General features: G+C 43.6%; 1 protein-coding gene across 1 annotated transcript; it reads left to right on the forward strand.

The window, feature by feature from the left end:
* The first annotated feature begins 13,003 nt into the window (after positions 1-13,003).
* On the forward strand, positions 13,004-22,555 carry STAR (steroidogenic acute regulatory protein). Its single transcript, XM_044660859.1, has 7 exons — positions 13,004-13,067; positions 15,138-15,251; positions 15,590-15,717; positions 18,267-18,425; positions 19,604-19,788; positions 21,139-21,232; positions 22,436-22,555. The coding sequence occupies exons 1-7, from the start codon at positions 13,004-13,006 to the stop codon at positions 22,553-22,555; spliced, it is 864 nt and encodes a 287-aa protein (XP_044516794.1).
* Positions 22,556-26,595: the final 4,040 nt, after the last annotated feature.

A 26,595-nucleotide genomic window follows, 5' to 3' on the forward strand; every position in this document is an offset into this window, starting at 1 on the left:
GTAATCATCATTTTTTGATGTGTGTGTGAAAAAATGAAGGCTCTATCAGAGGAATAGGCACACAAATTAAAAAGAACAAAACAACTGAACTCAATCACTCAGTGTTTCATAAACCCAAGAATCTAAATTACTTTAGGGGGGTCGGGAACAGATTTCTTGTTGAACAAGAATTGCTAAAAGAATAGGAAAGCAACTTGGTTAAAAATAGTTTTATACCAGCACTTGAACTATATGCCATCATACATTCCAAGAAGAGATACAATTTTTGTTTTAAAAGTCACTTCCAAAAAAAAAAAAAGTTGAGGGACAGTAGCTCAATGGATTAAGAGCCAGGCCTAGAGATGGGAGGTTCTAGATTCAAATCTGGCCTTCCTAGTTGTGTCACCCTGGGCAAGTCACTTAACCCCCATTGCCTAACCCTTACCACTCTTCTGCCTTGAAAACAATACATGGTATTCATTCTAAGGCGGAAGGTAAGGGTTTAAAATTTTTTTGGAGGAAAATAGATGGTACTAACTTCTATAACCATGACTAGGAGCTAGGAGCAAAATTCTTTCTTTTAATTATAAAGATATTTTATTTTATCAATTACATGCAATAACAAATTTCCACATAAGTTTTCTGAAGTTATATGATCCAAATTGTCTCTCTCCTTCCCACCCCTCCTCTCACCAGAAGCTGGCAAGTAATTCCATCTGGGTTATGCATGTATTATCATGCAAAACATATTTCCATATTGATCATTTTTGCAAGTGAATAATCTCATAAAAACCAACATATGCCCAATAAACAAGTGATAAACCATATGTTTTCATCTACATTTTTGCTCCAGTAGTTCCTTCTCTAGAGGTGGATCGCATTCTTTGTCCTAAGTCCCTCAGAATTGTCCTGGATCATTGTATTGCTAAGAGTAGCTAAGTCTATCAAAGTTGATCATTCCACAATATTGCTGTTACTGTATACAATGTTCTAGGAGCAAAATTCTTAATAAAAAATTAGGAGATATGAAGAGAAAAACAATTTTGATTACATTACACTGAAAGACTTCTGTAGCTTGGGTAAGAAGAGAAACTGTTGAGTAGGAAAACATCATTCAAGTATTTCTACTAAAAGTCTAATGTATAAAAATATATGGAGAATTAGCACAAATGTTGAAGAACAATATGGGAGGTCTATTCCACAGCTTAAAAAAAAAACAAACAGATCTTAACAGAATTATCGCAAATTAAAGTGAAACCTAGAGAAATTACTTGGCTTTCCCAAGGTCCTCGTGGTAGGAAATAGAAGAGGTGAGATTTGTACCTGAGTTTTCTGATAGCAAATCTGCCACAATACCATGTTGCCACCTAGTCTCCTTTTTATACAAGAGTTAACTAAAGGCCAGAATGGATAAGTGGTTTTCTCAGTAACATAGAGCTGCTAACGGAGTCAGAAATTAAAATCAGATTTTCTGATTCAAAAATCCAGTCATTTCCCCATTATAACACTGTTGCTTAGACATTCATTGAGGAGGTTTTATTTTTATTTTTTTACTTTTTATTATCAAAATGCGAATGCTAATAGGAAATGAAACACATTAAGTAATTAAATCTTTATTCTTATTTATTTAGATCACTTTCAATCCTTGGCAGGAGTAGCTTGGTTACTGCAAACTATAAACAATCATAAAGGTAGGTAGGTGGCACAATGGATAGAGTGCCAGGCCTGGAGTCAGGAAGTCTTGAGTTTAAATCCAGCCTCAGATACTTATTAGCTATGTGATCCTGGACAAGTCATTTAACCCTATTTGCTTCAATTTCCCAATTTATAAAATGAGCTTGAGGAGGAAATGGCAAATCACTCTAGTATCTTTGTCAAGAAAACCCTAAAAGAAGTCACAAAGAATCAGACATGACTGAAAACCACTGAACAACAACAAAAAATTAATAGCTATATGAAAGATTCCTCCAAATCACTAGTAATAAGAGAAATTAAATTTTAAAATAAATCTGAGTTTTCACCTCACACTCAACAAATTGACAAAAATGTCTATTCACAAATGCCCAAAGCATCAATAACAAGCTGATGTAGACTTCAACTTCACTAGTGCCTCTATTCTCTTACAACCCACCATACCATCTCCTTATGTTCAAAACTTCTTTCTGTCCTCATTATTTAGTAGTGATTTTAAGGCAGAAGGTAAGGGTTATATAAAAATTTAAATTTAAAAAAAGAAGAAAGGGTGTTAATAAGTTAGAGAATATTCAAGGAAAAGTAATCAGAATGGCAAAGGGCCTTGAGTCTATGCCATATGATGTCTTGACATATATGGTCATTTTTTTAAAGTTAAAAATTCCTTAGTTCTTTGGAAATAGCAATGCCCCACCCACAACAATAACAACAAAAAACCCCAACCCAACAACAAAACTAGATCTGCTTCTAGTTCACTCCCCATGGCCATCATTAAGGGAAGAAATCGTGGGAAAGGAAAATCATCTTCCTCATCACCACCAACTGCTAACCAATTGCTACCAAGAGTCAGATAGATATGGGAGCCCTGGGAGCTGCCTTCCTCAGACTACCAGTCCTACTTCCAATCAAGCCGTTAAAGCCAACATCTAAGTCAGAGGGCCACAAACATATGGCCCACAGATTGAACCAAATTAAAATGCAGCTTCTATCTGATTTTAATGTATATATATGTGCATATATATAATTAATATCATATATCATATATATTAAATAATATATCATATAATAAAATATATAAATAAATTTTAAAATACATAAACATTTATAGTTTTCTAAGTCAATATGTGATCCTTAGGGATCCTTATATATGGTTTAATGGTCCCTGTCTCTATTTGAGACTTTTTAATTATTTTTTTTTAAACCCTTGTACTTCGGTGTATTGGCTTATAGGTGGAAGATTGGTAAGGGTGGGCAATGGGGGTCAAGTGACTTGCCCAGGGTCACACAGCTGGGAAGTGGCTGAGGCCGGGTTTGAACCCAGGACCTTCTGTCTCTAGGCCTGACTCTCACTCCACTGAGCTACCCAGCTGCCCCTAATTATTTTTAATTATTTATTTGTAAATAAATATTATTTATTATTAGAGTCTATTTGCTCTAGGGTAGTGTTGGTGAGTGTTTTTGAAATCATGTGCTCAAAGTACAACTTTAAGCTGCCAGTGAGCCCCCTGCCCCATTACCTCAGAGAGTGGAGAGAGGAAGTGCTCTCATTGGGCAACTGGACAGAGGGGCAGGGCATGCAAAAATTGTCCTCAGGTGCTGTGGAAAAGAGGAATGGAGTAGGCCTCCCCATGCCACCCTGGCACCTGTGCCATGGCTTCACCAATACAGCTCTAGGGAATCATCTCTGCCATCTTCTCTCAGATCCCAGTGGAGACAGCCCAAGACCCTGAACCCAAAAGCCTTGGGAATAGCAATGCTTCTAGCTCAGTGTCCTCAGCCATCATCCTGGGAAGTAACCAGCCTCTGTGGACATGCAGATTGGCAACTGCTCCTGCAGGTGTTGCAGCCACAGCTACTGAAGACCCAGAAAAGAAAGTTCTTACCACCAAAATCCTTACCATTGTTAAATGGTTCAATATCAGAAATGGATATTTCTTTATAAGTGGAAATGCCATTAAAGAAGTAGCGATGATATCTGTTGTGCCTGTGCTTTCTGAGGACATTGGATCCCATCACATTTAATTTGCTGCTGAAACCTATATGTGCTCTCTCTCCCATCAGAATATGAATTTATGGACAGCTAGATAGCTCAGTGGATAGAAAGCCAGTCCTGGAGACGGGAAATCCTAGGTTCAAAGCTGGCCTCAGGTACTTCCTAGTTGTGGGACCCCGGACAAGTCACTTAACCCCCATTGCTTTGCCCTTCACTTCAGCTTTGAAACCAATACTTAGCATTAATTTTAAAGCAGAAAGTAATAGTTTTTTAAATATGTGAATTCCTTGAGAGCAAGGACTGTCTTACTTTTTGTAGTTGAATTCCCAGTTCTTGGCACAGTGTTCTGCACACAGTAAGCACTTGATAAATGCCATCTGTTCATATGAGAATCAAATGAAGGAATGGGATGCTTAGAAGACTCAAGGAAGATAGGACAGCTGTGTTCAAGTCCTTGAGGTTGTCACATGGAGAAGGGCATCTAGGTGGCTCAGTGGGCAGAGTGCTTGACCTGGAATCAGGAAGACCTCAGTTCAAATCCTCAGATATTTATTAGCGGTATAATCCTGAGTGAGTCATTTAACCTCCCTCTGACTAAGTTTTCTCATCTGTTAAATGAGCAAAATAATAGCACCCACCTCCAGAGAGGCTGTGAGGATTAAATGAGATAATATTTTTAAAGTATCTTAGCACAGTGCATGGCATATAGTACATGCTATATATTAGTTATTATAAAGGATTATTCTTGTTATATTTGACCCTTTAGAGTAGAACTATATGCAACGAGTGGGAGTTACAATAAGACAAATTTAGGCTTGGCATCAGGAAAAACTTCCTAACCATTACGATGATCCAAAAGTGGAATCCCTTGTAAAGCAGTGGGTGCCTCCTTACCAGGGATCTTCCAATAAACTTTGGGTGCCCAGTTAGGTGTATGGTAGATTCATTTTTGGATATGTGTTAGACTAGATCAGTGATTCCCAAAGTGGGTGCCACCGCCCCCTGGTGGGTGCTGCAGCAATCCAGGGGAGCAGTGATGGCCACAGGTACATTTATCTTTCCTATTAATTGCTATTAAAATTTTTTAAAAATTAATTTCTAGGGGGCTAAGTAATATTTTTTCTGGAAAGGGGGTGGTAGGCAAAAAAAGGTTGGGAACCACTGGACTAGATTATTGCTGAGGTCCCTTTCAATTCTAAAATTCTATGATATTTCTATTATGTGGAAACTCGTTTAGAGTGCAAACTGCTTCTCTATCTCCCCTTGCTCTCACTACATAGCCAGCCCATCTATTTTTCTGCTCATTCATCTCTCGGATGAAACCTTTTATGCCATCTTCCACTCACAAGTTGTCACTGGTGATATGGTGCAGCCCTATTTATACTCATCATATATCTCTCTGTTGCTCTTTGACTGACAAGAGATTTGAAAGGCTCCTAAAGGTTCTAGATGAAACAGGATATTTATAACAACAATTTTTTTCACAATTTACAGCTGCGATGCATTGCCAGAAAAATATTAGTGTCAAACAAAAAGATGGGATATTGTTTCAGTAAGAAAGTTGGCATCATTGAGCCTGCTGCACAATTGGCAAAGATGACAAAAGATGAGAATTGTCAACATTAGAGGGACTGTGGAAAGACAGGCAAACTAATACACTGCTGCTAGAGCTGAGAATGACTCTCACTGTTCTGGAAAGCAATTTGGAATTACACTAAGAAAAAGTGACTAAAATGTCCATACCTTTGACTGAGAGATCTCACAACTGGGACGCCAAAGATAGAAAGGTTCTATATGAACCAGAATATTTATAACAGCACTTAAAAACAAAACAAACAAAAACACCACCCTTATCTTCTTAGTATCAATTCCAAGACAGAAGAGTGGCAAGATTAATCAGGGTTAAGTGACTTGCCCATGGTAACACAGCTGGGAACTGTCCCAGGTCCTCCCAACTCCAGACCTGGCACTCTATCCATTGTGCTACCTAATTGCCTCAGCAGTGTTTTTTATAGTAACAAAGAACTGAAAATAAAATAGATGCCTGCTGATTGGAGAATGGCTTAAACAAATTGTGGAACACAATTATAATAATAATTTTTACATAGCACTTTAAAGTTTTCAAAGCACTTTAAATTTGATCTTCACAATAACCCTACAAGGGATAGCTATTACTATCCCCACTTCACAGTTGAGAAAACTGAGTCAGAGAATCAGAGAGACTTCTCCAGGGTCACAAGACTAATAAGGGCCTGAGAAAAGAGTCAAAGTCAAGTCTTTCTGACTTTAAATCTAGCCCTGTATCCATTACTTAAGAAACAATGAACAGCTAGGTAGCACAGTGGATAGAGAACCAGGAGTTGGAAGGAGGACCTGGACACTTTCTAGCTGTGTGATGCTGAACAAGTCATTTAACTCCAATTGCATAGCCCTTACTGCTCTTCTGCCTTGAAACTATTGATTCTAAGGCAGAAGGTAAAGATTTAAAAAATCATAACCAAGTTATGATTGCAAGCACAGTTCAACATTTAGCATAATAAGTCATATTCTTAATAAAAACAGCAAAAGCATGTGCTCATTTAAGTCAATGTAGGAAAAAAGGTCTTTGAAGAAATCCAATACTCATTTTATGTTAAAAACAGAGGGGTTGGGGCAGCTGAGTAGCTCAGTGGAGTGAGAGTCAGGCCTAGAGACAGGAGGTCCTAGGTTCAAACCCGGCCTCAGCCACTTACAACTGTGTGACCCTGGGCAAGTCACTTGACCCCCATTGCCCACCCTTACCACTCTTCCACCTATGAGAAAATACACTGAAGTACAAGGGTTTAAAAAAAAAAAAACAGAGGGGATGGGGGCAGCTAGGTGGCTCAGTGGATTGAGAGCCAGGCCTCGAGATGGGAGGTCCTGGGTTCAAATCTGGCCTCAGACACTTCCCAGCTGTGTGACCCTGGGCAAGTCACTTACCCCCCATTGCCTAGTCCAGTGAAGGGCAAACTTTTTAAAGAGGGGGCCAAAGGAAAGGAAATGCTCATCTGTCAGTCTGTTTCTAAGGCAACTCTTTTGAAGTTTCATTGTATTGTGTCCTACTCATTGTATTCTTCAGACTAGGAATAATGTCGCTGGCTGGATAGAACATTTCCTGCATCTGGCCCACAGGGCCATAATTTGCCCATCACTGGCCTAGTCCTTACCACTCTTCTGCCTTGGAGCCAATACACAGTACTGACTCCACAATGGAAGGTAAGAGTTTAAAAAAAAAAAACAGAGGGAATGAATTTCTTTAATATGAATAAAAGTACTTCTATAAACTCTAGAACAATATTATTTGAAATGGTGAGAAAAGAAAAAGAAATTAAGTAAATAATCATGGGCAAACAAGCAGTAAAATTATGCTTATTGGGAAATAATATGTTGCTTTTAACCTTTACCTTACATCTTAGAATCAATCCTGGGTGTGGATTCCAAGGCAGAAAAATGGTAAGGGCTAGGCAATGGGAGTCAAGTGACTTGCCCAGGTCATACAACTAGGAAGTGTCTGAGGCCAAATTTGAACCCAGGACCTCCCATCTCTGGGCCTGGCTCTCAATTCACTGAACTACCCAGCTGTCCCCCTATAGATTTTAAGAAACCCTAAAGGCAAGAAAAAAATCTAATCACTTTTGGTTAACATAGGGAGGGTAGAGCTGGAGTTTCTAACCTTCATCCTAAAAGATTGTCAATGGGAAAAAAAAAAAGTCCCCTTGTAGAGGGGAAAGAGTTTTAAAAAAGACAAACTTAGTCCAGCAGGTTTGAACAAAGATAACAGACAATGGTGGGGAAAGGTGATTAAATGATAAACCCATGGTCACATGTCAAAGGAATGACTTGAACCAAGGTCTTTCTTACTCCAGAGATAGATGATTTGTTATTCAGTCACTTCAGTCATGGCTGACCCTTTGTGACCCCTTTTTTTTTTTTTTTTTTTTTTTTTTTTTTTTTTTTTTTTTTTTTTTGCAAAGATACTGGAATGGTTTGACATTTCCTTCTGCAGCTCATTTTACAGAGGAGGAAATTGAGGAAAGCAGGATGAAGTGACTTGCCCAAGGTCACACAACTAATAAGTGTCTGGGGCCAAATCCGAACTCAGAAAGATGAGTCTTCCTAATTCCAAGCCCAGTGCTCTATCCACTGTACCACTTTGCTGCCCCTAGATGGATGAAAAAAGCATTAAATGCTCATTATGTGTCAGATACTGTTAAGTGCTGAAAATACAAGCAGAAAAAAGGCAGTCCCTACCTTCAAGAAGCTTACTTCTAATTGGAGAAGGCAATACATGGAAGGGAGCTGGGAAGGGAGACAAATAAGGGACGGGGGAGGTGGGGGGGGGGGTCTGTATAGTGAGGCTGGCTCCCTAATAGGCCATGCTGCCTCTCTCTATCTACAGTCACGGACGATTCAATTAACCTCCGAGCCTCAGTTTCCTCATCTGTAAAATGGCAATAATATCTCTAGTACTTACATTATATGGTTGTTTTGAGGTTCAAATTGAAAATGCATTTTCAACATTATAAATCTCATCCCAGTCTCTCAGTCAGATGCCTTCACCACGGACTTCCAAAATGCCAGCCACGGCGTCAAACTCCGAAGGCACAAAGAAAGATCCCTGCCCTCCCGGAGCTCAGGGAAAAATAACCGCCCACTCGGGAAAGAGGCACGGCGGAGGCCAGCCCCCTCCAAGGGGAGGACCAGGAAAGAGCTCTGACAGGCCAGGTGGGAAGGGGGGGGGGGGGGAAACGCCACTCAGACCGGAAGGAAGGCCTGTGCGCGCCGGAACTATGCCCGGATGCGGCACCAGACGGCTTCGCGCCTTAGGTTACCCAGGGACACTCGCTCCCAGTCTGAGCGAAGGGGTGAGCTTCCTGGCTTGGGAGACCCTGGGCAAGTCATTTCACCTGGTCGTCTGGCCCTCCCCGCACCTTTGCCTTAGAATCAAGATGCCTTATTATTGCTAGGACGGAAGGTTAGGGTTTAAACATAAAATAAAACGAGCAGGTGGACTGTGCACTCCCGAAGGTACCTTCCAGCTCTGAACTGGAGGATTTACTCCTAAGTCAGCGAACCCCTGCCTTCCTGCCTTCCTTCCCTCCTTCCCACCTTCCTTTCTTCCCTCCTTCCTTTCTTTCCTCCTTCCCTCTTTAATTCCTTCCTACCTTCCTTCCCACCTTCCCACTTTCCTTCCTTCCTTCCCACCTTCCTTCTTTCCTTCCTTCCTGCCTCCCTTCCTTCCTTCTCCCCTTCCTTCCTTCCCTCCTTCCTTCTTTCCTTCCCTCCTTCCTTCCTTCCCACCTTCCTTCCTTCCCTTCTTTCCTCCCTTCCTTCCTTCCCTCCCTCTCTCCTCTCCTTCTTTCCTGTCTTAGAATTGACACTAAGGATTGGTTCCAAGGCAGAAGAGCTAAAAGGGTAGGCAATTGGTATTAAGTGACTTGCTCAGGGTCACACAGCTGGGAAGTATCTCAGGTGGGATTGGAACCCATAGTGGTCCTTCCTACTCCAGGCCAGGTGCTCTGTCCACTGTGCTACCTAGTTTTCCCTGAGGCAAGCTTTCGACATAATCTGTATCTCAGTATGGCATCCTCCATTGGGGACTTTGTTCTCGCCAAGAAATCCTGCCCTGGACACATCCCTTGTCTTGTGTTTTCCCAGGTTCCTCTGCCCAAGGCAGACAGCAGTCTCTCAGTCCCCCATTCCCAGTTTAGCTCTCATGATTTCTCAGTGACATCTGAGCACGCCCTTCTAGCTGAGAGGAAGGGAAGAGGACCTTGGCCCCACAGGAGGTCGTTGGGCAGCCCTTGCCCCCCTCCCCAGTACACTGCAGCCCTTTGACGTCAGCAGTAGCCAGCAGGATGCCTCATCCCTCAGTTTCCCCAGCCCCCACCCAGGCCTGCCGTAATTCATGGCAGGATGGCAACAGCAGGACCTTGAGCTTATCTGCAGTGCCCTTCTCATAACAGCCTCCTCCTCCATTCCCAGTGACACTGAACCCAGCTGGATGCTTTTTGTTGGCCACGTGCACACGTGCCTGCAGCCCCTACTTGCCCGGTGATCCTGCCGCACTTGTGAGCTTCACTAAAAGCTCATTGGGGGAGGAAGAAGGGGGGGTAGGTTCTAGGCACAGCCCTCTGGGGCATGGGACAGACCAGGATGGGGACTCTTCTCTCCTCAGCTTTCTGTCCATCCATAGCATGTCAGCAAAACATTGTGCCAGTCATCAAGGAAGAGGCAGGGAAGAATAGGACCTGGTCCTTGCCCTTGGCAGACCCATTTGGGACAGTGAAGTGGCTCAATGGATAGTGCTCCAGACCAGACATAGGGAGGTCCAGGGTTCAAATGTGACCTTAGACACTTCCTAGCTCTGTGGCCCTAAGCAAGTCACAACCTCATTTGCACAGCCCTTGCTCTTCTAAGAGTTGTTACTAAGACTGAAAGTAAGAATTTTGAGAGAGAGAGAGAGAGAGGGAGAGGAAGGGAGAGAGAGAGAGAGAGAGAGAGAGAGAGAGAGAGAGAGAGAGACAGAGAGAGACAGAGAGAGACAGAGAGACAGAGAGACAGAGAGACAGAGAGACAGAGAGAGACAGAGAGACAGAGAGAGAGACAGAGAGAGAGAAGAGAGAGAGACGGAGAGAGAGAGGGAGAGAGAGAGAGAAGAGAGAGAGAAAGGGAGAGAAAGAGAGAGGGAGAGAGAGAGAGAGAGAGGAGAGAGAGAGAGAGAGAGGAGAGAGGAGAGAGAGAGAAGAGAGAGAGAGAGAGAGCACATTCTAGTTGGATAGACAAAAGACACACACAGAAATTAAATAACAGTATAAGGTGACAAATGATCAATGGTAAATGAACGGGAAAGATAGCCACCCCAGGAAGACATGATTGTGGCTTAGAGGGGTCCTGTAAGGCTCCTAATGAATTCATAATGAATAAGTAAAAAGCACTGATCGGAGCACTGGGGACTCAAATAGAAAAGTAGAAATATTACCTGCCCTCAAGAAGTTCATATTCTAATGATGAAGACAAAAGTGATTATTAAAATGCTATCTATGGGGGCAGCTGGGTAGCTCAGTGGATTGAGAGTCAGGCCTAGAGACTGGAGGTCCTAGGTTCAAATCCAGCCTCAGACACTTCCCAGCTGTGTGACCCTGGGCAAGTCACTTGACCCCCATTGCCCACCCTTACCACTCTTCTGCCTTGGAGCCAATACACAGAAGTTAAGGGCTTAAAAAAAATTTTAAATAAATAAATAAAATAAAATGCTATCTATGTGTAACCTGAAAAAAACAATGAAATAAAAAAAATACCAATTGGAGGGTTCGGCTGCAAAGCAGAAGGGAAGTCCCACAGTCCTCCGTGAATAACAGAAAAGCTTGTGGCAATGCATCTTCTTTTACGTTTGTTTTTTTCCAGTGATGAAAATCATATCTGTTTCTGATCTTGGACCATTTGACAATTCCAAGGACTTTGTTTTCTTCCGGAGTGGTGGTTGCTTAGGGAGGGAGGGGGCAGGAAGATGGGCTCTTTGGTGCCAGCAGTGGCTAGGTGGCATCTCCACAGGGGGTTGCTTCCTGGGACCTGGATGGGGGAAGCTGAGGGGATGGGCTGGAGGACGTGGCCTTTCCCTAGGTACTTGATCAGGTGTGGGGGCTCTTCTCCACAGGAAACTCTCTTTAGTGAAAGGAACATTTTCACTGAAGGGTGGGCACTTTGGGGACCTGCAGAAACAGTTGCTTCCTGGGCCAGGGGCAGGCTGGGAGCAAAACTGATAATCTGGGAATACTGCTGTTCCTGGGGTTTGGAGATCCAGGGCCCCAGGGCTGGCTTTGTCCAGAGGCCATCTCTGCAAAGGGCCTTACAAACTTTAAAGTACATCTGCTATTATTGTGCTGGCTGAGAACAGCTAGGTCCTGCTGCCCCCTTTGTATCATGTGTTCTTTCTTCAGTTGAGTCTGATTCTTTGTGACCCCATTTGGGACTTTCTAGGCAAAGATTCTAGAGTGGAGAAGATGTAGACAATCATAGTGAAGTGACTCACCCAGGGTCACACAGCTCCTACCTATTGGAGGCTAGATTTGAACTGAGGATGATAAGTGGTCCCAACTCCAGGACCAACACTCTAGCCACTTTAGCTGCCCTCCTGTGTCTGGGTTCTGCCATCCCCTCTGCGCCCTGTCCCTTGCCTTTCAGGGGTTTAAGGGAACAAGGTCTTGTGTCTCCCTCAGAGTTCAAATCTGGACCTCCCAAGCCCTGCAAAGTCTGAGTTCCCACCAGAGAGGAGTAGAGGGAAAACTGATGTCTAATGTAGGACCTTGAGATGATAGGAGATAGATTTATATAAATTATCCACATGCCCATCTTCTCTCTCTCTATCCCCAGCTAACCATACCTAGAGCTGGGTGGAACCAGCCCATCTGGTCTCTTTTTACAGTTGAGGAAACTGAGGCTCAGGAAAGAATAATGTTTCACCCAAAGTCTTCTTCCAAGGAGTAAGCAACATTTGACACCAAGAGTTCTGACTTCAGAGCTAATTTACTTTCCCCTGGACCACCCCCCCACACCTGACCCCATAGCAGGAGCTCAATAAGCACGTGCCAGCAGAGAATCTGGTATAGAAAGAACTGAGTGGTAGTGAAGAAGGTAAGCAGGGGTGGCCGGATGGCTCAGGGAAGGGAAAGCCACATCTAGAGACAGGTTCTGGATTCAAATGTGGCCTCAGATACTTCCTCCCTGGGAGACCCTAGGCAAGTCACCTAACCCATTTGTGTAGCAATGCTTAGTTTTCTGCTTTAGAGTTGTCACTAGGACAGAGAGTGAGGATTAAAGAGTTAAAAAGGCAAGCAAGCAGAAGGTCCAACTCCAGAACTGACCAGCCTTAACCTTAGAGAGTGGCCTCTCCTCTGTGGGCCTCGGTTTCCCCATCTACAAAATGAGGAATCTGGAATCCAGGGTCTGCCGGGGCTCCATCTTCGCGGCTTCCTTCCAGCTCGGGCCTCCAGCCTCCGGGTTGGGAGAGAGGAGCCCTCCCGGGGTGATAGCTTTCTCGTGTTCCCAACCCCCCCAAGCTGAAGCCACAGCTGTAGCCGCAGGGCCCCCCTTCGCCCCTCCCCGCTGAGCGCGTCGGTGAGGCAATGCCTCTCTCCTTGACCCCTTCCTTCCCTCTGTGAATGATGAGTCCTTTATCTCCTCCTGATGCTGCCGCAACCTTCAGCTGCGGGCATTTAAGGAGAGCGCCGGCCGCTGGGAGCCTGAGAGCCGCCGCTGGACGGGGAGGCCAAACCTTGACAGGCCCAGGAAGCAGCAGCCCGAGCTGCCCGGGGAACGATGCTTCTGGCTACCTTTAAACTGTGTGCCGGGAGCTCCTACAGGCACCTGCGGAACATGAAGGGTGAGGCCGCTGGGCTGGGACTCTGGCAAGAACCCTCCATTCCCAGAGCCCGGCAACCTGGCACTGGGACAGCAAATCTGCTTTTTCACTAGGCTTCCCTTTCCTTCTTTAGGAAAGGAGGAGGGAGTTTCCCACATATGGGGGTGCTTCTAGGGGTGCTCAAGGAGGATATGAAGAGGGAGGCAAGCTGCCAGTCCTAAAGCATAGGCAAAGAGGGAAGAAAAGGAGGAAGAGAACTAGGGAGGAGAGAATGGAGTCAGAGGACAATTATCTATTAAAAAAAAATCACCAGGACATCTAGGTGGCCCATTGGGGCCACCTAGATGTCCTGGTGATTTTTTTTTAATAGATACCTTTTTAATAGATAACTAGCCTTCACCACTCTTCTGACTTGGATCTAATATTTACTATTCTAAGACAACATAAGGGTTTTTTTTTTTCATTTTTATGCCTCTGGTGAGTAGCAAGAGAGTTCTCTTTAACTGACTGACTACCTTTGGTTCCACACACTCGTACCCATGCCAGAAGCAACTGGCTCAGACCTGAGCTTCATGGGAGGTAGCATGGCAGCCACAAATGGATCCCCAGGATGCCCTCAGTTATACCTAAGATAGGCGCCTGGCACAGTTTGGTAGTTCCATCAGTGGGAGTTCTGGAATGAGGTAGGTTACCTCTAACTCAAACCTTCCCACCCCAGGGGAGAGAGGCTGTAAAAAAGCCAAAAAGTCAGGGGGAGATAGGAGAAAGGTATTACCAGAGATCAAATAAGTTGGGGAAGCAGGATAAAAGGCTGGAACTGAGTTCAAATATTGCATCTGTGTGACCATAGACCAGTCCTTTAATCTGTTTCCTCTCTACAAAACAGAAAAAATGAGATAGGCTCATTAATAAATTAAGGCTGCTGTGAAGCTCTAATGACATAACTTAGGCAAAGCATTTTGCAAGCTTTTTTTTTTGTTTTTTTTTTTTTTTTTAATTTAAACTAAGGAGAGAGCTGGGCGGAAGAAAGGAGATCCATCTCCTCTTTGCTTCTATCTAGACAGTTTTTCCCCCCTTTCTGCCTTTAGGCTCTTTAACCTCTCTCTAAAGTCCTAAACTGCAAGGATTGCTTGGTCATCTTTTTTTTTTTTTTTTTAAACTTCTATCTTCCATCTTAGAATCAATACTGTGTATTGGTTCCAAGGCAGAAGAGCAATAAAGACTGGGTAATAAAGGTTAAGTGATGTGCAAGTCTGAGGTCACACAGCTAGGAAGTGCTTGAGAACAGATTTGATCCCAGGACCTCTTATATCTAGGCCTGGCTCTCGATCCACCGAGCCTCTGTCCCTGCTTCTTGAATATCTCAGAACTGAGTGCAGGTTCTAATTTCCAGAGGTGACTTCATGGATATGGTGGATGACGATGAAACAACTTCAGTCTATAAAAATACCAAGGTCACTCTGGGCAGATGGGCGGTAGGAATTACAGCAATGCTTGGACAAAGAGCCAAGAGGAAGACTACTGGCCACAGGCAGTTTGTATAGTTTTTGAGTCACTGAAAATGTAGCCACTCTGGCTGGAAGAGACCCCAAGGTCCAAGGAGCCGGACTCTGGTTGAGTTCTTTGTCCAAACGCTGCTCCCAAAGAGGTGGAGGGAGGTTCTTGGCTTTCTATGCCCTGTTCTTAGATTTGTCTTGGTTTTCACCTGATGTTTGATCCCAGCCACTGAGCTTCCTGCCTCAGAGAATTCTGAGGGTTGAAAGGGGAACCTCCAGAAAGCGCCTGGTCCAGCCCTCTGCTTGCCAGTGTCCAGTTACTCAAGCTAACAGTATAGACTGATTCCCTGTTTCCTTAAGCTCTTGAGTCAGTGGGGTACAGTAGAGGTAGCGACAGAGACCAGTGTCTAAGCAAGTCAAAGACTCTGTGCCTCAGTCTCCTTATTTGCCAAATGGGATAATATAATACCTACCTAAAAGAGTTGTTTTGAGGGGCAAACGGGATCATGAAATAAAGCAGCATTCTGTAAACATTTACCTGTGTAAATAAGATCTGCCTCTACCTTAGCATTCATGTTTCTCCTCTTCTCTGAAGGTCTCCGGCAACAGGCCATCATGGCCATCGGCCAAGAACTGAGCAAGAGGGCCATAGGGGGCCCAACACCTGGAGCGTGGATCAACCAGGTTCGCCGCCGGAGTTCCTTGCTGAGTAAGTGCCATGGGTGTAGAAATTTCCCCAGCTGTAGGAGGAAGGCCCTCAAGTCTTCATCTAACACTGCAGGTGGTTTCCTCCTCTTCCTCGTCCTTGTGGGCTCCCTGACCAGGGAAGCTGGTTCCCCAGGACTAGTCAGCCCTGCCCTCCCCCCAGCATCCTTTTCATCCCATTGTGGCCTGTCCATCCTCCTCTTGCATGTTGGAACCTGGCTATTTAGAGGAAGTTGAGGCAACTGACTGAACCTTTAAAACTAACGGGAATTGGAAGCAGGGGACCTGGGGGAAGCCATTGGGGTTCTGTCTCCTTCAGGACACTTTCCTTCTAATCCTCAGGCTCCCGGCTGGAAGATAGCCTCTACAGTGACCAGGAAATGGCCTATCTACAACAGGGGGAGGAAGCCATGCAGAAAGCCCTGGGCATCCTCAGCAATCAGGATGGTTGGAAGAGTGAGACTGAGAAGGTGAGAGTGGGCACCCTTTTGTTCTTTTTTTTTCTGTTGACTTTCTTCAAAGCCTCCTTGGAACTGCACCCACTTCCCTAATTAAGGAGCTCCTGGAGTGACTAACTGAACCCCCCATGCCAGTCAGTTAGCAAGCTTGAGATGAGGCAGTAGAAATCACAGAAATGCTTGGACAGGTAGCCAGTAGGAAGATCTCATAGGAAAACTGGCCACAGGCAGATGATAAAGTTTTTGAGTCACTGAAAATGTAGCTTCTCTGGATGGAAAAGACCCTGAGGTCCAAGGAACTGATCTCCCACTGAGCTCTTTATCCAAACTCTGCTCCCAAAGAGGCAGAGGGAAGTTCTTGACAAGGGTCAGGTGGGACAGCGGGGTAGCACAATGGCTAGAGTGCCGGGCCTGGAATCAGGAGGACCTGAGTTCAAATGTGACCTCAGAAAACATTTACTAGTTGTATGACCCTGGGGAAGTCACTTCACCCTGTTTGCCTCAGTTTCCTCATTTGTCAAATGAACTAAAGAAGAAAAAGGCAAACCACTCCAGTATCTGCTAAGAAAACCCCAAATGGGTTCACGGAGAGTCAGGCACAACTGAAATGATTGAACAATAACAAAAAAGGATCAAGCTTTGTGATAAGCCCTAGGAATACCAAAAATAGGCAAAAAGACAATCCCTGAATTCAAGAAACTTGTATCTAGGTGGTTCTTGGAAAAGAGAGACACCTTGGCATAGAAAGACCACTGGGTTTCTATTCAGAGAAGTTGGATTAGAATCCAAACTCTGAGATTTACTAGCTGTGTGATATGCAATTAATAATTTGCCTTCCCTGGGCCTCAGTTTTTTCATCTATAAAATGGGTACTTAGAATAAATGACTTTTAGGGAACTGACGAGAAAGCCCCAAGGAAGACCTGAGATTTGGGACACAGGTTTCATAGTGGGCCTCAAGATTTAGAGCTGAAAAGGACCTTAAAGATAATTTAGTCCAGAGCTTCTTAACCTGGGGTCCCTAGATCCCTTTTTCAAATCCCCTTAATAAAGATCCTAGACAGACTTCAGGGGATTCATAAACTTGAATAGGAAAAAATTAGGTATTTTCATTAAGCTCTAACTGAAATTTAGCATTTTCTTCAATTATAAATTTTTAAAAAGCATTCTGAGGCCAGATTTGAACATGGAAAAAGGAGTCTTCCAAACTCAGACCTGGTGCTCTATCCATTGTGTCACCCAGATGTTCAAAATCTCATTTTACAGATGAGAAAACTGAGATTAAGAGAGGGGGCAAGCCATATAGCTAGTTAGTGGCAGAGCTGGGATTTATTTTTTTTTTGTATCTCTAGCACCTAACACAGTGTCTGGTCCATGACTAAATAAATGCTTGTTTTATGAATGAATTAATCCTCAGCTTACAGATAAGGAAACTGAGGTTTGAAGAGATAAAATCAGCCTTGCCTGAGATCATGGTACAGAACTTGTCTCGTTCACCTGATCTGCCTCACACTTTTTGCACATTATCTTTGTTCTTTCCTCTGGAGGTGCCAAGCAAAACAAGTTTAATCCTTCTTCCTCAAGACAGCCCTTCACATACTTAAAATTAGAGATTCAGACCTGAAAGGGATCCTGCAAGTCATGACTGTAACTCCCTCACTTTACAGTTAAAGAAACTGAGGCCTAGAGAAATTAAATGACTTGCCCTGGGTCACATAGCTGGTATCTGAAGCAGCAAGCTGAACCCAGGTCTTCCTGACGTTAAGCCCAAGACTCTCTCCCCTCCTCCATGTTCCTTTTCTTTGTGGCCCACCCTTGGTCTTTGCTTGAACAGACTAACCTTCGGCTGATCGTGAGCATGATCGCCAAACCCTGCACCGTACTAGACACTTCTATTACTTCTCCTTATCAATAATTATCATGATTCTTCCTAAAAAGTGCTGTCTAGAAGTGCATACCATCCCCTTGGGTGGTCTGACCGTACGATATCACTCTTACCGCAGTTGAAGATCTCATTGTTGTCGTTAAGTCATGTCCCACTCTTGGTGACCCCGTCTGGGGTTTTCTTGGCAAGGAAACTGGTATGGTTTGCCTTTTCCTTCTCCAGCTCATTTTTATAGATGAGGAAACAGGGACAAACAAAGTTAAAATGACTTGCCTAGGATCACACAGCTACTAAGTGTCTGAGGCCAGAATTGGACCCCAGGAAGATGAGTCTTCCTCTATCCATGGTGCCACTTTTCATTAGCTTTCTTCTTCTTTGTCTTCCCGTTCTATAATGGAAAACTCTGAGAATTAAAACTATCCCAAATGGGAATGAGCTGCTCTGTAAGCACAGAGGTCTTCTAGCGGCTAGCAACTTATCGCTTCCAGAGAGGGGGTTCCTGCTTAGACAAGGATTTATGCCAAAGAACCCTTTCCTGGCTCTTGGTAGTCTCTGATTCTCTTGTTCCTCTCTAGCCTCTTTCTCTGTGTTGCTTGTCTGGGACTGTTATGAACCAATGGGTTGGAAAGGTGTTTCTTCCCAAATGTTACTCTAACCCTCCCGTCTTCCCCCAACAGGCAAATGGAGACAAAGTGCTGAGTAAGGTGGTTCCAGATGTGGGCAAGGTGTTTCGACTGGAGGTGGAGCTGGACCAGCCCATGGAGAGGCTTTATGAGGAATTAGTGGAACGAATGGAAGACATGGGTGACTGGAACCCTCGGGTCAAGGAGATTAAGGTGAGCTGAACTTCCTCTCTCTCCCTGAAAGACCAGCCACAATTCTTCCCCAACTCCCTCCCTAGTCTCTCCTGTCTAAGAATCTTCTCCTTCCACTCAAAGATCCCCTTTTGAACCTTTGAAGGTACTCTTGTAATACTTTGCATTATCTTTATGTGGCCTTCACTAAAACCCTCCAACACCTCATTTTAGCTAGGCAGTAACCTTGACTACTTGAAGGCTACACGCCAGTAGGAGTTGGACTTTGGTTATGAGCCAGGAGAAGAACTGTAATTAAGCCTAATTAAGTATGGAAAGGTTCACCCTCAAGTTGAATATTTCAGCCCCGGAAACTTTCTTATTATTTTTTCTAGCTCTGTAAAATACATTTTTGGTAGTTTGATTGGTATGGCACTGAATAAGTAAATTAATGTTGGTAGGATTGTTATTTTTTAAAACTTTTTGTTTACTATTCATTTTCATAAGTGAATGATCTTATAAAACCAAAACCCCAAAACATATCCCCAGATAAACTAGTGACAAATCCTGTTTTCATCTGCATTCTGACTCCAACCGTTCTTGCTCTGGAGGTGAATCGTCATCTTTGTCCTAAGTCCCTCAGAATTGTTCTGGATCATTGGATTGCTGTTATTAGCAAAGCCTATCACATTTGATCATTCCACAATATGGCTCTTACTGTGTATAATGTTTTAGGATTGTCGTCTTTATTATTTTATCTCAGCCTACCCATGAGCAATTAATGTTTTCCCAGTTATTTAGGTCTAACTTTATTTGTATGAAAAGTGTTTGTAATTGTGTTCATTTAATCACAATAACTCTTGAGGACTATCTAAAGAGGCACAGAAGTTTTATAATCTATATATTATACATGTAATCTATAAATGATAATTTATAATATAAATAAAAAAGCAGAGGGAATAGTACTGGATCCTTGAAGTACCTGAGTGACTTTACCTGTGTCATCTTCCCCTGCTAGGCCGCCAGCTCCACAGGGCAGGGGCTGTGTCTCCTCTGTACCTTCTAGACCGCTCAGAACAGAATGCTCCACACAATAGGCAACCAGGCTGTGAGGAGGGGAAGGGGATGGAGAGATCTGGGACAAGCCTCTCTGCAGGATGTGAGCCGATGAACCCCTTTCGTTCCTTGGCCATGATTCCTTTTCTTTTATGCCCGAGAAGGTTCTGCAGAAGATTGGGAAGGACACAGTCATCACCCACGAGATGGCTGCCGAGTCACCAGGCAACATCGTAGGACCCCGAGACTTCGTGAGTGTGCGATGTGCCAAGCGCCGGGGTTCCACTTGTGTGCTGGCTGGCATGGCTACTCACTTTGGGGACATGCCTGAGCAGAAGGGTGTCATCAGGTAATTGCTGTCAGGCTTAAAGGCCTGCCTTTCTCCTTACCCTTTCAGACCTCTTCCTAAGAGTCATTTCTCCTTTTTGTAATCCTGGACCCAGTTCAGCCTGGAGTCATGCTAGAGCTATTGAGTAAATCTCCCTAAGAAGTTCTCTTATGTGCCTTGTTAGACTTCTCTCTCAATAACTTGTTTTTTTGTTTTGTTTTTATTTTGAATATGTTCTCATATTTACATGTTTTATGTTCTTTCCCTCTCCCCAAACCCCACTAACCCTACTTGGCTGACACACAATTCCACTGGGTTTTACATGTATCATCAATAACTTGTTTTTTGAACGCCTTACTTTCTGTCACAGTAACAACTCTAAGACAAAAGGGCAAGGGCTAGGCAAATAAGGTTAAGTGACTTGCCCAGGGTCACATAGCTAGGAAATGTCTGAGGCCAGATTTGAACCCAGTCAACAACTCTTTTGCTAAAAAGAAAATAAATAATTAAAAAAAAAAAAGATTCTTTCTACTGTTTCTGAAAGAGGGGAACCGAGGCAGAAAGAGACCAGGACGAGGTCTACAGGTTAATGGATTTAGAACTGGAAGTGTTTTTAGAGGTAATTTAGTCCAACTTCCTTGTTTTAAACAAGAGAAAACAGACCCAGGCAGGTTAAGTGACTTGCCCAAGTTGGCACAGGTATTATTTAGTTACTCCTAATTAGAATTCAAACCTGGGACTTCTGTTTCCAAATCCAGGGCTCATGTCGGGGTAGCCCAAACTGGTTTTGACTCTCTTTAGACATTTGTAGGGCCCTCATTTTCTATTTATAGCTAAGTGAGGACCACCCTAGAGGAAAAAAAAAAAGAGCTAGAAAGTTGTGGAGTTGTGAGTGCTGTTATAACCTGAATAAACTGTCAAAGCAACTTCTGGGAAACCACAGCAGGTCGAGCTCCGGAGCTGGAGTCAGGAAGACCTCGGTTTAAATCTGGCCTCAGATATTTATTGGCTGTGTGACCCTGGGCAAGGCACTCACCCCTGTTTGCCTCAGATTCCGGATCTGTAAGATGAGCTGGAGAAGGAAATAGTAAACCACTCTAGTATCCTTGCCAAGGAAACCCCAAATGGGCTCACAAAGAGTCGGACACAACTGAACAGCAACAAAATGGGAATAATGATAGCAGCCTCTTTGCAGAGTTGTTGAGGATCAAATGAGACAATGCTTGGCCAAGGGCTCAGCCCCGTGCCTCAGTTCTACGTGAATCCTAGCGATTATTATTAGGACTCCAGGGATGAGTGACGCTGGGTACTGTTGAAGAGTCTGGAATTGGGAGTTCTCATGTCATGCCTTTGATTCTGCTCCTTGGCCAGAGCGGAGCACGGTCCCACTTGCATGGTCCTCCGTCCTGTGACTGGAAACCCCTCCAAGACCAAGCTGACCTGGCTGCTGAGCATCGACCTCAAGGTGAGCAGGGTGAGGGTGGTGAGCGGGGAATCCTCCCCGAGGGGCCCGACTCCCCACACTCACTCCATGCAGGCCCAATCCCTCGAATCCTCCGCTCCTGCTCAGCGCTTCTATTCAGACACTGGGTTTGGGTTAGGAGAGCCAAGGGCCTGGGCACATGATTTATCCTCTGGGAGCCTCAGTTAGAGTCATGGGTAATACAGAGATCTGCATTATCGTCCTCGTACGGAGGCTGGGAAGAAAATGCCCTGGAAACTTCAGATCGCTCTACAAATGAGCCATGGGACGACATGCTTTTGTTTCTGCATTGGTCCCATATTCTCCCCTGGAGAACAGATACTCCTGAAAGGCGGGGACGCTCTTCTGTTAGCTCTTTCCCCAGTCACCTAGTAGCACAGGCACCTACACTTTGTTAAGGACTTGGAATTATAGACTATCTGTGGGATGTTCTTTAGGGTGATGGGATTTAGAGCTGAAAGTCTCATCAACCCAACTGCCTCGTTTTGCAAAAGAGGAAACTTCAGGCTTAAATTTTCCCAAGTCCCCAAAGTTAGTGAATCCAATCTCTCTTTCCCCCTAAATACACCCCTAAATTCTCAAGAGCCTTTCTAAAAGGTTAAAATTCCGAGATCTTTCGAGGCCACGGGTAGGAAGGGGACGATGTGCACGAGGCCTCAAGTCAGGATGACCTGAGTTCAAATGTGGCCTGATCCTATGTGTGACCCATGGGAAATCACTTAACCTCTGCTTGCCTCAGTTTCCCCCACTATAAAATAGAAAGAATAATAGCACCTACCACCCAGGATTATTGTGGGGATCAAATAAGATATTTATAATAAGCCTGGCACATAGAAGGTATTTCATAAAGGTTTGTTCCCTTCCTGCCTTCCCCCTCGCAGTCAGCTGTAGCTTTAGAGTGGTTCTTCTTGGTTTTAGCTGTAATTCTTATGTTTCCACTTCAGGTGCATGGCAGAGAGTAACCACAAGGTCTGCAGGAGCATGATAATATAATAATAATGTCATAAGGTCCATAGGGAGCAGCATTACAAACTACCCCGATCTCCACAGGTGGAGTTGAAAGATGGCTGTCTGGACTTCCAGCACGCCGTTACTGATGTAGGAATGATGCTCCATGGGATGTGGGGTCCTCCTTGTTAAGATCATTCGGCTCAAAAGAAACTTTGTCCTTGTCTCATGATCCAGGGGTGGCTACCAAAGACCGTCATTAACCAAGTTCTGTCCCAGACGCAGGTGGACTTTGCCAACCACCTGCGCAAACGCCTCATCTCCGGCTCGGCTCCTGCTGCTGCTCTCAGCTGTTGAAGACCTCCCCAAGGCTCCTAATGGTCCCTTTGATGGGTCATTGCCTACCTACCAATTAGCAAAAACCCAGCTAGGAAAAGCCTGTGTGTAGGTCTGCATAAAAATCTCCTTTCTCGGCCAGTGGCTAGGAGTAGTGATGAGAGGGCATTGGGGGGTGGGGGTGGAGGGAATTGCTTATAGTCTAGCCAATAAGGGCAAAACTTGCTAAGGTCACAAAGAGCCCCAAGAACCAAGAGCCTTCTCGAGTCCAAGTTCACTATTGAGGGGGTGCTGGAAAGGTCTGGCAGGGGTGAGACTAGTCCAAGGCTTTCTAAGTCTTCAACTGCTAGAAACTTTTTTTTTTTAAACCCTTACCTTCCGTTTTGAAGTTAATACCGTATATTGGCTCCAAGGCAGAAGAATGGTAAGGGTAGGCAATGGGGGTCAAGTGACTTGCCCAGGGTCACACAGCTGGGAAGTGTCTGAGGCCAGATTTGAACCTAGGACCTCCTATCTCTAGGTCTGGCTCTCAATCCACTGAGCCACCCAGCTGCCCCTGCTAGAAACATTTAAAAATAATTCTGGCTCCTGGGTGAGATTGAAGCAAAGTGAAGATGTGAACAGAGTCCTGCATGGGTGTTAAAAGGCCTTGAGGCTTGTATCTCAAGGCCACTATCTACTCTACATGTGTAATTCTTAGACAAGTCACTTAATGTCTGTTGGAGGGTCTCAGTTTTCTCCCATTAAAAAGTCTTGGACTAGACAACCCCTTTAGCTAGCCAAATCTGTGGGTTGGAAGGGTAGGGAAACCAAATAATCATTTCTTTGGCAAATGAAATAGAAGTTCATGAATCAGTCATAAAAAAACTGTTTCAAGTGCAAGATGAACATCAAAGAATGGTTTTTCATTTACTTAAAAGAATGCCAAACAGAAAGAGAAATAAGAATGTTAAGGAAAGAAAGAAAAAGAAAGAAGTTGACTAAATCTATCAATGCAGTTATTTCCCAGGGGCTTACAGTTGAAAAGGGAATGCCATTCCTGGTGTAATGGCAAGAACACTGGACTTGGACCTAGAAGTCCTGGCTGTGCCACTTGTTTGTTCTGTGATCTTGGGCAAATTACCTTCCTTCTCTGGATCTGTTTCCTCATCTGTGAATAGGAAGGGGTTGGGTCAAATACCCCTTTTCTAGAGTTAGTTAATCTTCTCATGTTTCTATTTGGGGTATTCAAGGTAAATGAACTTTGTGACTCAATGGCTCAGAACTTCAGGGGACTTTAGGAGAACAGATCCATGCTAACATATGCCTTTCATTTAAAATGCTGTCTAGATCTAAAAGATATAAAAAGCAACCAATTCTTCAGGTTTCTGAAGTGAAAATATCTATATTAATAAATCAATGCTTAACTGTTAGGTGGGTGCAGCAAAGTCTCTTTCCAAGTTTCAGGTACTGCTCAATTAGGGTAGGCTTTGCTATTGTTAAAAAAAAAATTTGCAAGCAACAAATAGAATAAATTTGCTCTCAAATCCTTTCCCCTCTACTTCACAAAACAGAATAGTTAAGAGAAAGGAAGGTTTGTATGATGTGGAAACAAGGCTTTTATTTATTCAAAATACTAGTGGGAATGTTGCTATTTATTGTTTTAAGTTTTACAACACAAGAAGGTATTTATTAATATTTATTCTGATTATTCCAAAGAGCATAAATTAAACAGCCATTCTTGCCTTCAGTGAAATGTCACTTTTGACTTGTCTGCCCAGAGTCCAAAGATCAGAGAGGGAGGCAAATGTAAAAGCTCGCATTTATCTAGTGCATTAAGGTATGTGTGTAATCAACACTGACTTTAAGAGTAAAAAAGATTGCTCATTTAGAAAATCTCCAAAGGAAACTTAAATGAAGAAAGATAGCAATATGAATGCTAGTTTAGAGAAAGGAGAGAAAACTTTGAGAAGGATGTGCCAAGGCTTTTCAGCATGACCAAAAGCGGTGGCATTTCAAGAATTGTGGGACTTCAAGGGGGGAGGCACTTCTTCAGCTGTCTCCAAAAATTGTAACCATGCTTGAAATCTTCTGAGATGGTTTAAAGGTTATTTTAATTTTGGTTTGGAATAAAGCAACCTTTTTAATGATCCTAACATATAAACTGTCATCCTTAGGAGAATGTGAACCATAGTAATTTTCAGCCCTCATTCAAATAACTTCTTCCCAAAGTACAAACACATTTTGATTGCTATCCAGACATAGCCAGGACCACTCTTCGTGGGAATCAATGTGTAAACATGCTGACTTATAAAACACTACAAAAGAATTCATCATATTTCAGGGTTCCTGTAGATACCACCAATCCAATTCTTAGTTCTTCAGCCTATGGCTGCTGATCTAGGACCAGACTAGGACAAATCTGTCCTTCTTCCCTCTCATTCCCTTAAATGATCACCTTTTGCCCTGTAACGGACTTATTCCTACCTTGTCCCAGCCCAGAATTGATGCAGAACATACTGTGAATATCAAAGAAAATGACTCATGTTACAATAACCACTGACTTTAAATTTGTGTAACGAATGCCCATCACTTAGATGTTTAATGAACCCAAAGGTATGACATACAGTTATGCAATGGGAAAATTTCACTCCTCCCTCCTTAGGACTCCCCAAGCAGAAGCTGAACAATCCCATGAGAACTGTATAATTCTCCAAGTTAGGCAATTTACGATTGCAAAGTCAAGGCCCAAGGGCTCTTCAGATGTACTGTTTTATTCTGCTCCAAAAAAGTGTCAGGGAGGCTATTTGAGAAAGTTGATCTAACCCTGGGGAAAGGGAGGGGAGGGAGGAGAAAATCACATTCATCTCTGGTACAGTCTTGTTCAAGTACACTGATAAGCTGCCATTGAATCACCAATTCTTAAAAAGGGAGGGAAGGGGCAAGCTAAACAGCTCGGTGGATAGATGGCCAGACCTAGAGATGGGAGGTCCTGGGTTCAAATTTGAATGCAGACACTTCCTAGTTGTGTGACCCTGGGCAAGTCACTTAACTCCTATTGCCTAGCCCTTACCGCTCTTCTGTCTTGGAACCAATACTTAGTACTGATTCTAAGATGGAAGGTAAGGGTTTTTTTTAAAGGAACATAGGCTTTGTTAAGGGCAATAGCTAAATGTAGCAAAGATCATGTGCAAAGGAAATAATGTAATGTAAAAAGAGTGTAATCTATGCAGTATTACAGCCATCCCTTCCTTATGAGCATTCTTGCTACCATCCTAGTCAAACCCTCATTAACTCTCGCTTGAGACAATAACAATGGCTTCTTTTCCAGCCTCCCTATCTCAGTTCTTTCTCTACTCTAATCTAGCCTGTTTTTTTTTAAATCTTTAGCTTCTGTCTTAAGAATCAATACTATATGTAGGATCCAAGGGAGAAGAGTGGTAAGGGCTAGGCAATGGGGGTTAAGTGTCTTGCCTAGGGTCACACAGCTAGGAAGTGTCTGCATTCAAATTTGAACCCAGGACCTCCCATCTCTAGGCTTGGCTCTCCGTCCACTGAGCCATCCAGCTGTCCCTAGCTTATATCACTAGTTTAATTTTCCAAGTGCACAGCTCTGATCATGTTGCTTCTTCAATCTAAAAATTCCGATGGTTTCCTGCTGACTACAGAACATAGATGATTGATTAATTAGTCCAGCTTTCAAGGCCTTCCATAATCAAGTTCTAGTCTACTTTCCTACCTCCACACCACTGCTTACACTGTATCTTATTCCTTCTTATCGCCATTAAAATCCTAGCTTCTCCTTCCAAGTTTTCCTCGTCTCACCACCTCTAACAAGACTCGCTTGAGGCTTCCTCCTTCTCTCACCTCCAACAATCTCTTCCTTGATTCATTTCCTAGCCCTCTATTTCTTCTTTGCATTTGCCATACTCTAATTTGTATTTCAATAATTTGAGTACTTCATCACTCCTACCCATTTTATATTCCTTGAGAGCAGAGACCCTGTCTCATCTAAACCTCTGAGCAAAGCCTACTATATTGTCCAAAGTAGGCTCTTAAATGCTGAATAAAGGCAATGGAAG

This window comes from Gracilinanus agilis, chromosome 2 (genome assembly GCF_016433145.1).
Source record: "Gracilinanus agilis isolate LMUSP501 chromosome 2, AgileGrace, whole genome shotgun sequence".
In the NCBI taxonomy this organism is placed as follows: domain Eukaryota; kingdom Metazoa; phylum Chordata; class Mammalia; order Didelphimorphia; family Didelphidae; genus Gracilinanus; species Gracilinanus agilis.